Source organism: Polyodon spathula, chromosome 31 (assembly GCF_017654505.1).
Source record: "Polyodon spathula isolate WHYD16114869_AA chromosome 31, ASM1765450v1, whole genome shotgun sequence".
Lineage (NCBI taxonomy): Eukaryota > Metazoa > Chordata > Actinopteri > Acipenseriformes > Polyodontidae > Polyodon > Polyodon spathula.
Window position 1 is genome coordinate 1,129,968 of NC_054564.1, and position 12,385 is coordinate 1,142,352.

The following is a 12,385-nucleotide window of genomic DNA, read 5'->3' on the forward strand; positions in this document are numbered from 1 at the left end:
AACGCGACAGAAGATGGCGGGCGAGTCCGAGCGGATATCGCGGCGCGCAGGCGCGGTGCCACCGGCATATTCATTTATCATTGCGCACCATTACGCAAATGCAACATGCTTTTTTAATTACTTATTTTAGCAAATTAGAATATATAAAGATATATATATATGTTGTTAATATACACACATATATATATACTTACTCCACACATATATATAGATATATATTATATTATTGATATATATATATATATAATATAATATAATATTATCTTTGTTGTAAAATACCACATATATATATATATACCTATACTTACGTACTTTTAATTTCCACGATTTATTAAAAAGTTATATTATTTATTAATATAATAATAATTACTTATTATTATTTATTTTTTGCACACGCGGCGGGCCCTTAGCTTTGCGCAGGTCGCCAGCGTTCTTACCCCTTAGAACGATACTATGGTACTATGTGGGCGCCGCTGCGACGGACCCTCTCTTATCTAATCCTCCTGGTCAACGACTGGCTAATCCTTACAGCGATATCCGCGACTTTACCCTCCCATCGACAGGTACATCCTGTCACACACACACCTGAACACGCGTCCTCAGTGTTGAAAGAGTTCCGTTTGAAATACCCGATACAATTATTATTATTATTATTATTATTATTATTATTATAATAAGTAATAATACTGTGTTCCCTCATAATAATAAATAAACTTTTTTATGACGATGTATTCGAGACTGAAACGTAAAGTTATCAAAACTCTGTCAAAATTGTTACAGGTGTGCCACCGTTTTCTACATGTCCACACGGTGGCGCCAGATGTAAAATCCTAAAAGGTCTTGACAATGTCGACCCAGGGGGACTTTTTCGACCTGAAAAAAGAAACAAGGACCAGGGGTCACAAATGGAGTTTAGACAAAGGGACATTCAGAACAGAAAATAGGAGGCACTTTTTTACACAGAGAATCGTGAGGGTCTGGAACCAACTCCCCAGTAATGTTGTTGAAGCTGACACCCTGGGATCCTTCAAGAAGCTGCTTGATGAGATTCTGGGATCAATAAGCTACTAACAACAAACGAGCAAGATGGGCTGAATGGCCTCCTCTCGTTTGTAGACTTTCTTATGTTCTTTTGTCAAATAAATAATAAGGTAGGATAAACACTGCCCATCCAAATCGAGGCTGTTTTAACCAGCAGCAGTGAGCAATCTCGGAAAACAGTCGCTATGTCTGATAGTTTATTTATATATCAGTTATATGTGCAAAGGTGTGGAGGATATTTTATACCAAAATTAAATAAATAAATAAATGCATGAATAAATATCGAAATTAATCAATACACGTAGAAATAATCAAATAAACAAAAAATAAACAAAAAATAGAAATTCGACAACATTTTGCAATTCGTGTAATACAGTACGGTAAACATTGTCGTGTGCAGTACCGCCTGCTAACAGCAGGTCGCAGTGTTGGCCTTCAAAACCCGTTCACTTGCAAAATAAACCCTGCAGGCGCGGTTATAGCAAATGTACGGAAAAATTTAAACTCGACTTTTAAAACTCGAATTTCGACTATGAACATTTTTGAAACTTCGACTATCGTACTAATGCAATATGAAGACATAACCGGTTTATATACAGCTTCCTGAAACGATGCAGTATATTGAATATATTATTAATCGCGGCTGTTTTTAGTAATTCTAGTTTTTATTTAGGTTTGTAACAATACTAATATACAAGTGAATTATAGACGGATTGCTTGATGCGCGTTATTGAACGCTCGGTTTGGTTTATAATTGAACTCTGTCTTGCTTGCACTGTCTTAAATAAAGTGTAATAACATTTTAAAGCCTGCCTCTTGGATCCAGGCCAGTTTTACAGCATATAGAGATCGTAATTAAGACCGGTGGGGAGATGGAGGAAGGCTAATTTCACAAAACAAATCGAAATATGCAAGCTAAACTCCCCGGGGGGGTAGGGGGGGTCTGCTTTCATTTTATTCCTGGCACAGCGCACAGGCTGAGGCCAACCTCATGAATAAAACACGAGGCCTGACTGAAGAACTCATTAGCGCATTAGCTGTAAATTTCCCTTTCCAATCGGACCGCAGCGCTGTTTTTTTTTTTCATTTTTGTTTAGTTATTTATTGATTTATTTTATGTATTTTCTAATTTATTACTTATTTTCTTAAATCTCTCAACAACATTCAACAACCGACCTTCTCCAGAAAATAAAATACATTTTATATAATAGTCATTTCATATAAACCGATTTTTGGGTGTTTCCATACCTCCCTGGGCTTTGTAATGTTTCCTTGTGCTTTACCAGACCTCTCTGTGCTTTACAATGCTTTCCTATGCTTCACCAGACCTCTCTGTGCTCTACAATGCTTCCCTATGCTTTACCATACCTCTCTGTGCTTTACAGTGCTTCCCTATGCTTTACCATACCTCTCTGTGCTTTACAATGCTTCCCTATGCTTTACCATACCTCTCTGTGCTTTACAATGCTTCTCTATGCTTTACCATACCTCTCTGTGCTTTACAATGCTTCCCTATGCTTTACCACACCTCTCTGTGCTTTACAATGCTCCCCTGTGCTTTACCACACCTCTCTGTGCTTTACAATGCTCCCCCGTGCTTTACAATGCTTCCCAATGCTTTACCATACCTCTCTGTGCTTTACAATGCTTCCCTATGCTTTACCATACCTCTCTGTGCTTTACAATGCTTTACAATGCTTCCCTATGCTTTACCATACCTCTCTGTGCTTTACAATGCTCCCCTGTGCTTTACCACACCTCTCTGCGCTTTACAATGCTTCCCTATGTTTTACCAGACCTCTCTGTGCTTTACAATGCTTCTCTATGCTTTACCATACCTCTCTGTGCTTTACAATGCTTCCCTATGTTTTACCACACCTCTCTCAGTGTCTATTCAGGGGCTGGGATAGTTAGTAAGCACAGCAAACATGGCACCAAGGAACCAAGGAACATGTATAACAGGATACTGAACGAGTAAGAATTGAAATACCAGGGACCTGCAGATGAGACAGGAGACAGCCTCTGTTAAATGCCATCCCTGATTTCAACGTTGTCTGGACAGAGGCGGGCCGCACGCAAGTGAATTACTCTCCCTGGAGGAGCTCAGGACTGAGTAATCCCATTAAAAATGAAACAGTCTGCTTCCTGCAAGCTGACGGAACAAGATGATATCTCCGGACCCTGTGCAATGAAGGCAAGCTGGGCCCTTGTAATTAAGCTGCCCGGCTTGTCACATTTATCTATAAGACTGGCTGTCATCTTATTTTATAGCCTAGAAAGAAGGGCTTCTGCTGCTTTGCAGATGAGATAGCATAGCAGCAATTAGTGTGTATTTGCGCTTGGTGCGTTGAAAACATTGCATCCACTTTGAAATAATCTTCGATTGCAACGGCGCTACAATGGCGATGGCTCACTCTTTAAGTGGCAATTGGTAACACAAGGGCAGTTACGATTTTATGAGGCTGCTATTGGTGGAATGGTGCTATTGTATGCTAACTGTGCCTTTCCCATGATATTCAAAGACAATGCAATAATTCTGTATTATACTAAGGGGCAAAGATAGTGCAAGAGCAGCTGCAATGGGATGAGGCTGCCATTGGCAGAATAGGACCACGGTGTGCTAACTGTACCTTTCCCAAATAATCTTCAATGGCAGACAGACAAACAGACAGACAGACAGGCAGACAGTGACACAGCTATGGCAATGGTCCTGCACTAAGAGGCGAGGGTCGCACAGTGGCAGTTACGATGGGGCGAGGCTGCCATTGGTGGAATGGTAGTACAGTGTGCCAGGTGATCTTCAGTGGCAATGCAGACAGACAGTAGCAATGCAATAGCAATGCAGCCTCAATGTGACACACAAACACACACACACACACACACACACACACACACAGTAAATGTTGCACAGAAATACTATTTCAATTGACCTGCTGTGGGGACTGAAATGCAATTTTGCAAACCCGACAGTGACTTTTAAGGTTTGGGTGATCCTTATACCAGATTCAATTTGCACAGCCGGTTTTCAGTTTCCATGGCAACCCCTTGGCTACGCTGGGCATTTACCCTGGTTTGCCACGTTTTTTTTAAATATCCTTTACCAAACCTCTCAGGGCTTTCGAATGCTTGCATCACCACGCTCTCACTGTGCTTTACTACACTTTGCAATGCTTTTACTGTGTCGAACAAATACCCAATATTGTAGTACATCCGAAGGCTTGAGATGAACTGATTTTTAATAATGAACATCCTAGGATTAGGCGATGTGTAGATGCACGCACACACGCACGCACGCACGCACGCACACACACACACACGCAAATGCACAGACACACACACACACACACAGTCCCTAATATAACAGGTAGAAAAAACACCAGCGTGTTCAGTATTTTGGTTTGTGAATTGCTTTATTTGGCATTGGGGAAAATGTCACTGCAGTAGACTCTAATGAACCCGTGCTGTAACGCTCAGTACACCTACATACATACATACATACATAGCGTTCAGTTCAGTTTAGCGTGACTCTGCCTAAGTGTGCATGATCTATCGCTGTCTCCCCTCTTGTTCTGTGGCGATGCACGGTGCTCTGTGCCAATTAAACGCCTTGTGTTCGACGCTGAAGGCGGTAGCACTTTTAAATGACGGCCACAAATTCCTAACAAATCCCCCGGTCTGAATCCCACAGGAATAACACCGGAATATCTCCTGCGCTTCCTCTGAGTCTTTCATTGTGAATTCAGCCCCCCCTGTTAATTCATGTGTGTTTAATCATCCTGATTCATTCCATGCTCCTCTGTAAAGAACGCTGTTGATTGCATGTATAAGACATGAATTCATACCCTCTTACACCCCCACCAGGGGATTGTGAGAAGTGTTCATTCAGAATGAATGCATGTCTTACACACGCGATCAACAGCATTCAATACAGAGGATGCTTGCAGTATCAGGCACATGCATCTCAGTAGCTTTGATTCGTTTCTTTAGTTTCACTGGGACGGATTTCACACAAAGCCAGCGTCTGTTTCTAGGTGGCTGGAGAACAATGCCCCCCCTTGATACTTCTTGTCAAAAACAGATGCTAGAGGGCCAGCCATCTGGCACTAATGCACACTGAGGTGCAGTACAGCCACTCGCAGATGTCTATAGGGTTCAGAATGAACAAGGCTTTGAAAGCTCCTAGCTCTCTTTAACCAGCGCAAAAGTATTCTGATGCAAACGAATATTAGTTCCCACCAGGGAATATTCCTGAATATTGGTTCCTAGAGAAAATATGTTCATTTTCTTATCCTAAATACTAAATAACATATCCACTAAATAAATAAAGAAAGAAGTGCATCACTAAATAAATAAATAAACACATTTTAAATGAATCAGCAATTGTGAACTCAAGCAAAGATTTCCATACGCCTCCCTTTCCTCTGGTGTAATTGCGGATGAGTGAGTGTCAGTTACAGAGCCCATCAAACTAGCTTCATACTTGTGATTTGATTGTGATTTACAGTGCTTCACTGACAGAGGTGTAATCATTCATTGCATGCCACAGAAATCAGGGGATTGACAGTCAGGTGAGAGTCGCTGGTGTCGATCGGGCTGATTCACCGTTCAGGGTGAATTGAGAAACAGCTGCTCGGGTTTGTGACGATCGCTGCTTTTCTTAACTGTGGAGAGCAGCGACCCACACAAACCCAGGCAGCTGTTTCTCAATTCACTCTGAATGGGAAATCAGCCCGATGGACAGCAGCGACTCTCCCATGTGGCGAGCTTGATCCGAAAAATCGGTTTGTGTAGCCCTATTGGATTTTGTTAGTGGGATGGAGGTGAAGGGGGGGTGGGGTGGGAAGGGGGGTGTTTCTGGTAGTTGCTCTTCGGTCAATCCTTGCTGGTTTTGTCAGCGGGGGCGGTTGGTTTTTCCTCCTCTTCCCCCTGTCCTTCCTCCCCCTCCTCCTCCTCTTCCTCCTCCTCCTCTTCCTCGGGCTCCTCCGGTTTGGCCATCCTCTGGCGGTAGGCAGCGCTGGTGCTGCTGGAGTAAGACCTCATGCCAGCGAAGGGGGAGGCTGACGTGTAGCTGGAATAGCCTGACTGCAGCAGGCTGCCTCCTCCCCCCCCTCCCACTGTGCTCAGACGAGTCTCCTCGCCTTCCAGCAGCTTCCTGGAAAAGGGGAATGGAGACAGAGAAGGAAATGTTACCCAGCGCTCTTCAAACATTGCTAGTGCTGTGTGCTGCCATTACAGATTCTGTCCTCCGTCTGCGAGATGAGTTTAAAAGCTCTAAAAGTGCGATTGAAGACGGGTCTGGCTCTTTTGCACAGCAGTTAAGAAGCTCTGCGTCCCGCCTCTGCCCTGTTGCACTAGTATCAAGCAAGAGCACAAAATGCAAGTAGAAGGCAGTGTGGACTGGCAGTGGCATTCTCGTTCCCAGCTCTGCAGTTCAAAAGGTAAAATAAAATGTTAAATGCTGTAAAGACATTGCTTTCGCTGTCCAAGCTTAGTCAACCAGCCCCACTCAACTGCACTCAACTGCAGTTTCCAAGCCTTGAAAACAAGGTTATTAGGAAGAGGAGCAATCTATAGATTTAGAAGGGTGTTCCTGGAGGTGTGCCTGATCCTGAAGCAGAATTTGCTGTGCCCAATTCTTAAAGCACACAAACGGCAATATTATTATTTTCAGCTGTTTTCAATATTGCATGCATGAAAGGGTTAGGGATAGGGATAGGGATAGGGATATGGATATGGATATGGATAGGGTTAGGGTTAGGGTTAGGGTTATTGTTAGGGTTAGAGTTGGGGTTAGGATTGGGGTTAGAGTTGGGGTTAGGATTAGGGTTAGCGTTACCTGTAGGCTGCTATTTCAATGTCCAGAGCCATCTTGACGTTAAGCAGGTCCTGATATTCTCGCAGGTGACGGGACATCTCCCCTTTGGTTGTCCTCAAAGCGTTTTCAAGCTGCTGAGCGGTTTCCTGCAAAATGCAAAACATGATGTTGAGTCTAGTTTCTATAAGAGGAAAGAAATTTGCCATGGTTTGTTTTTAGTATGATTTACCAGACCTCTCTGTGCTTTACAATGCTTGCCTATGCATTACCAGACCTCTCTGTGCTTTACAATGCTTCCCTATGCTTTACCAGACCTCTCTGTGCTTTACAATGCTTCCCTATGCTTTACCAGACATCTCTGTGCTTTACAATGCTTGCCTATGCTTCACTGTGCTTTATTGCACTTTATTGCTGTGCTTTTACTATGGGGAAGACTTTTTCCAAGGGTTGCACCTGCAGTTCGTTGATCTCGTTGCCGTGGCGATCCTCCAACTCGCGCAGCTGGCGTTCCAGAGCCTCGTTGTGGCCGCGCAGCGACTCGATCTCCAGGGTCCGGGACTGGAGCTGGCGCCGGTACTCGCTCAGCTCCTCCTTGGACTGCCTGAGCGCGTCGTTGTGACGCACCGCCGCCTCCGTCACGTTGGCGGTCTTGGACTTGTACCACTCCTCCGCCGACTGCTGGTTCCTGGCGGAGAGGTTCTCGTACTGGGCACGGATCTCCTTCAGAGCCAGAGTCAGGTCTGGCTTGCTCACGTCCATCTCCACTGACACCTGGGTGCGGAAAGAGAGAGAGAGAGAGAGTGAGAGAGATTTTTTATCTGTCTGTTTTGAGTCTTTTAGTCATGCCAATATAGCCTTTTTTATTTGAATTTGAGGGGGGGGGGGGGGGGGGGGGGGGGGGGGGGGGGGGGGGTGGGGGGGGGTGGGGGGGCATTTGATGGCATTCAGACTGGGGACAAAACTCCTATTGCACAGCAGTGTCACCCAGTCCAGGTTTTACTAGCAGCTTGATCAGCCCCAGTGGGTCTAGGTAACAAGCTCAGGTGTGTCTGATTATTAAACTCCTAGTGAAACCAGGACTGGATCACACTGCTGTGCAAATTATATTTGCAATTATTTGCAATTATTCCAAGACAAGGGTCACGCCCACGGGATTGCTGGTTTTCCTAATGCAATCGGGTGCATCAGGACACCTGATCATATGAAGCAGAAAGAGATGACGCGACTTCAGGAACAAATTCAATATTAAATGCGTGGTCTCATAGGCTGCGGGTCACCCGCATATTATAATGAAATCCCAGCGCCAATTGCACACCAAGATGATCTGTGCGGTGTATATAATTCAAAGGGGGGAAGGAGTACCACTTAATATGATTTATAGCAGATATGCAAAACAGAAATCCAAGTGCTATTTTTCTTTTGTCGTTGCGTTTGAACAAATAAACACACAGTTGTATATAAAAAAACACACATTATAAAGTATATATATATTTGTGTACATCATGTGTGATGATCACACGGTGAGACGTGTTCGATACACTGTGGGGAAAACCCTTGCGCGTGCTCGAGGAGGATTTATTAAAAAAAAATAAGGGGGGGGGGGGGGGCACTTCCACGCGCTCGTCCCTCCCAAGACACGCGCTGCCTGCCGCACCCAGTACAAAGCGCGCGCGCACGAATCCCAAATGTGATTTACATTACAATAACCCTTTCAGGACACTACACGGTCCGGTTCAATCAGCAATCACTTATAATAAAGTTATATTAAAAAAAAAAAAAAAACTAGACAATGCATGTGCCAATAAACAGACTATATTCATTTCTCTGTTCATTATAATAACTCGTGAAATAATACACCGCGGTATTTCAAAGCAGAAGTTTCTGCGGCTGCAATACCTCACTATTAGTATTGCATTACGGGATCGGGTTTTGTAGGGGACCGCAATGCAGCTTGCACGCACGTCTATGTTATTCTCACATGCATTATTTCATACTTTACAAATGTATGCACTGTAGTCATACGATTATTTTAGTATTATTCATTTATTTGGCAGACGCCTCTATCCAAGAAGGATATAGACACACACACAGACACACACACACACACACACACTGTATTACTTCTGTGTCTATTAGATGTGTACATATCTTTATCCAAGGCGGCTTGCAGGTGTTCCGGGGCAGTACAGGGTTACAATGCAAGCTTCATATTTAAACACAGTGTAGTTTACAGTAAGTGCAAACAATGCAATTGTATTGTGTTCTCTACCTGGGACGCCTGGACAGCGCTCTGCAGCTCCCCGACCTCCTCCTCGTGCACTTTCCTGAGGAAGGCGATCTCGTCCAGCAGCGACTCCACTTTCTTCTCGAGCTCCAGTCGGGTGAGGGTGGCGTTGTCCACGTCCTTGCGGTACCCTTTGAGGGTCGCCTCGGCCTCCTCTTTCATCCTCACCTCCTCGTCCAGCTTCTCCTTCAGCTTCTCCAGCCCGTCGTTCATTTGCACGCAGTCCAGCTGCATCTGGCTCTTCTCGTGGTCCAGCTCTTCCACCCGGGACCGGAGCTCGCGGATCTCCTGTTCGTAGAGCTCGTGGAGCCGGGACGGTTCGGAGTGGCGTTGTCTCAGCAGCGTCACCTCGGCCTCCAGGACCTTGTTCTGCTGCTCCAGCATGTGGACCTTATCGATGAAGGTAACGAAGCGGTCGTTCAGCCCTTGCAGCTGTTCCTTCTCGTTGGTCCTGATGATTTTGAGCTCGTTGGTGACGGCTGTGGACTGGGAGAGGTCGAAATGATCGGCGCTGCCCAGCCCAGCGGAGTAGGAGGTAGGGCGGCCTGCGCCGACTTTTCGGAAAGCGGAGGAAGAGACGACTGAGGAAGAGCCGTAACTGCGGTGGTGCAGAGCCGGGCCGGGTCGGTAACCGGCAGATCGGACCGGGCTGCTGCTCGAAGACATTCTGGAAGAGACCCGCGGATGCTCTCCGAATATTTTCCGATAGGAGCTGGAGGATGAGTAGAGATCAGTGGAGTAACTCATGTTTGCAGAGGAATTTTCTTCTTTTAGTTTTTGCTGTTTCCTCAGTCTGGGAGTGAGTGGATGGGTGCGTGAGAGAGCGAGTGAATAATGCGGTCCTTCTGCGCTGTGGCTTTACTTTTTATACGCACGGGTAAGAAACAGCTCTTGATATGAACACGCCCATATCTCGGGGGGGGGGGGGGGGGGGGGGGGGGGGGGGGGGGGGGGGGTGCAACGTGTTCGACGTTTTGCCCGCCAAGCTGCAAACGCGGCGGAAACAAAATCCAATTGATTTCCAATGAGAAGAGAAAGAGAGAGAAAGACAGAGAGAGAGACAGAGGGAGATGAGGGGGAGACAAAAAGACAGGCTATGCGCTTTTTTTTTCTTGCACCCTAGCTGCCGCTGCTGCAGAATCGCACGTTTTCCAATTAAAAAGTATTCACAGTTGTCAGATTTCACAGGTAATGCAATTAAAATAAAAAAGCACAGTTGCATTTCTCTGCATTTCACTTCAACACACACGACACTAGAAATAAGATGATGTCGGCTTAAACTTGACAAGTAGACGTTGAATTATAGACTGAGTAGCACCACCGCCGAGAGCACGTGTTATAAAACATCTCTACATCTGGAAGTGTGAATGTTAATCAATAATGTGTTTTTATATCAGAAAATCACAATGTCACACTTGTATTAAACACAGACGTTTAGATATACTTTATTATTATTATTATTAATTATTATTATGTATTATTTTAATTATAATATTATAATAATAATACTTATTATTATTAGTTACATGATGTATTTGAAACATCAACTGACAACAATTTTATAAACTGTTGTTTTATTTGGTATTTGTTTTTAAAATATTTGGGGGTTTAAATAAAATAACATCCTATTGCAAAGGCGAGAGAGCACAGAACTGAAGATGTTTTAGCCTGTCGTTGAAAATAAAATCCAATCGAAAAATAAATAAATAAATAAATAAAAAGAATAGCCCTTTCCCGAAAGTGTAGCTGCGGTGTGCTTCCACAGTGACACGGTATTTCCAGGCGGGGAGGGGTCATTACTGCAGAGTAATCGTGTTACACACGCATCCCGTCTCTTCAGCAAACGAAGATTTTATTATATTGGATTTGCACCTGCCTGCTTTGTAAAGCAACGGAGAACACGCAACGAAGTTTTGCAGTTTGTACGTGTGAAACGGAATCGAGCATCGATCTATCCGCTGCATCTTGGTGAATACATTAAACACGGATTTTAAAACGGGGGTGGGTCTGAAGGCTTCTTTGACACGGCCGGTGAACAGTACCATTTATCACACACCCTGCGGCGACACCAAAAGCGAATGGTATTCAAGCAGATGGACATTTAGTGATACACAACCAGCTCACCTCTCCTGCTGCACAAATCCTTTTTTTTTAAAATCTAACACACTCCCTTTAAACATTCCTCTCCAGTGCTCCTCTCCAGTCTCTGCTGCAGTTATTACGCACGACATGTATTTCTCAATACACAGTATTTCCGCGCTTTCCTGTATGCAGCCCATACTCGCATGTGCTTGCATGCATCTAAAATCAGTAGGGAGTCTTATTGCTCTGCTCTCTACCATACTGTGAGCACCTTTCTACTTTATTCTTTATAATAGTTTACTGGGGAATGGTAAAAGCGTGGCAGAGTGTAATAAAAAAGACAATGCAATCCGAACCGTGGTAAGAAAAACGAGGTATAAATAATACTAATACTGATAATAATATTAATAATATTAATAATAATAATAATAATAATAATTTATTATTATTAAGAACGCTTTTATTATTATTATTGAATGGGAGTTGGGATTATTATTATAATATTATGCGTCTGCGAAAATTTATCTAAAGCGACTTACAAGGGGGGGGGTGGGTGGGTGGGTGGGGGGGGGGGGGGGGGGGGGGGGGGGGGGTGAACTCTGCATCATCAACAACTGCTGCTGCTGCTGCAGAGTGACTTCCAATAGGAGCTCGTTTGTTTTAATGGTTTAAAGGCGGTGATCCGTGCAGAGTACCGTGAAGGAAACCCGTGTAAAACGTGCATTCTGGTCTCTAAAGAGCGGAATGAATGCACCATTCTCTCAGACCCGCCCAACACAGGTGGTCACTAAGAGTTTTTTTTTTTTTTTTTTTTTTTTTTTTCTCCCAGCGTTGCAAAATTGTACGAGTTGCAAAAAGCACAAGCTGCATTTTCTGTAGCTTGCTGGTTTATTGATGAGTAAAGCAATCTGCGTGTGCAGCGGTCCTGGTCCTCCGGATCGATCGAAGATTATTCCAGATGATCCTGATGTACGGACGAACGAAGCAAGCCGGGGGAGAAACACATGCACCGCACAGTCTCAGCGGCGTAGCCGGCGGAGGACGCGCCCGGTCGGCAGCGCTGTCCAGGGTGCTGAACACTCGCGAGAAAGATGCGCTTTATAGGGAAATGTGATACATAGATAGATAGGCGATAGACTCTGTCTCGCTTGTTATCCCACAGT

The 12,385-nt window shown here is 44.4% G+C and overlaps 1 protein-coding gene across 1 annotated transcript; it reads right to left on the reverse strand.

Moving 5' to 3' along the window:
• Positions 1-5,373: 5,373 nt before the first annotated feature.
• Positions 5,374-10,003, reverse strand: LOC121303238 (low molecular weight neuronal intermediate filament-like). The gene is made up of 4 exons (XM_041233818.1): positions 9,126-10,003; positions 7,310-7,627; positions 6,878-7,002; positions 5,374-6,193 (listed from the first exon to the last, which is right to left on the reverse strand). Exons 1-4 carry the CDS (start codon positions 9,885-9,887, stop codon positions 5,914-5,916), a joined length of 1,485 nt encoding a protein of 494 aa, XP_041089752.1. The 5' UTR covers positions 9,888-10,003; the 3' UTR covers positions 5,374-5,913.
• Positions 10,004-12,385: the final 2,382 nt, after the last annotated feature.

What these genes read in the sequence shown, in the direction of transcription:
- LOC121303238 (XM_041233818.1), bottom strand. Translation starts at nt 9,887, where the DNA reads ATGAGTTACTCCACTGATCTCTACTCATCCTCCAGCTCCTATCGGAAA. An exon ending in GCGCTGTCCAGGCGTCCCAG is followed by an intron (nt 7,628 to 9,125) that starts GTAGAGAACACA and finishes TTCCGCACCCAG; the next exon opens with GTGTCAGTGGAGATGGACGT. An exon ending in ACGAGATCAACGAACTGCAG is followed by an intron (nt 7,003 to 7,309) that starts GTGCAACCCTTG and finishes TGCATTTTGCAG; the next exon opens with GAAACCGCTCAGCAGCTTGA.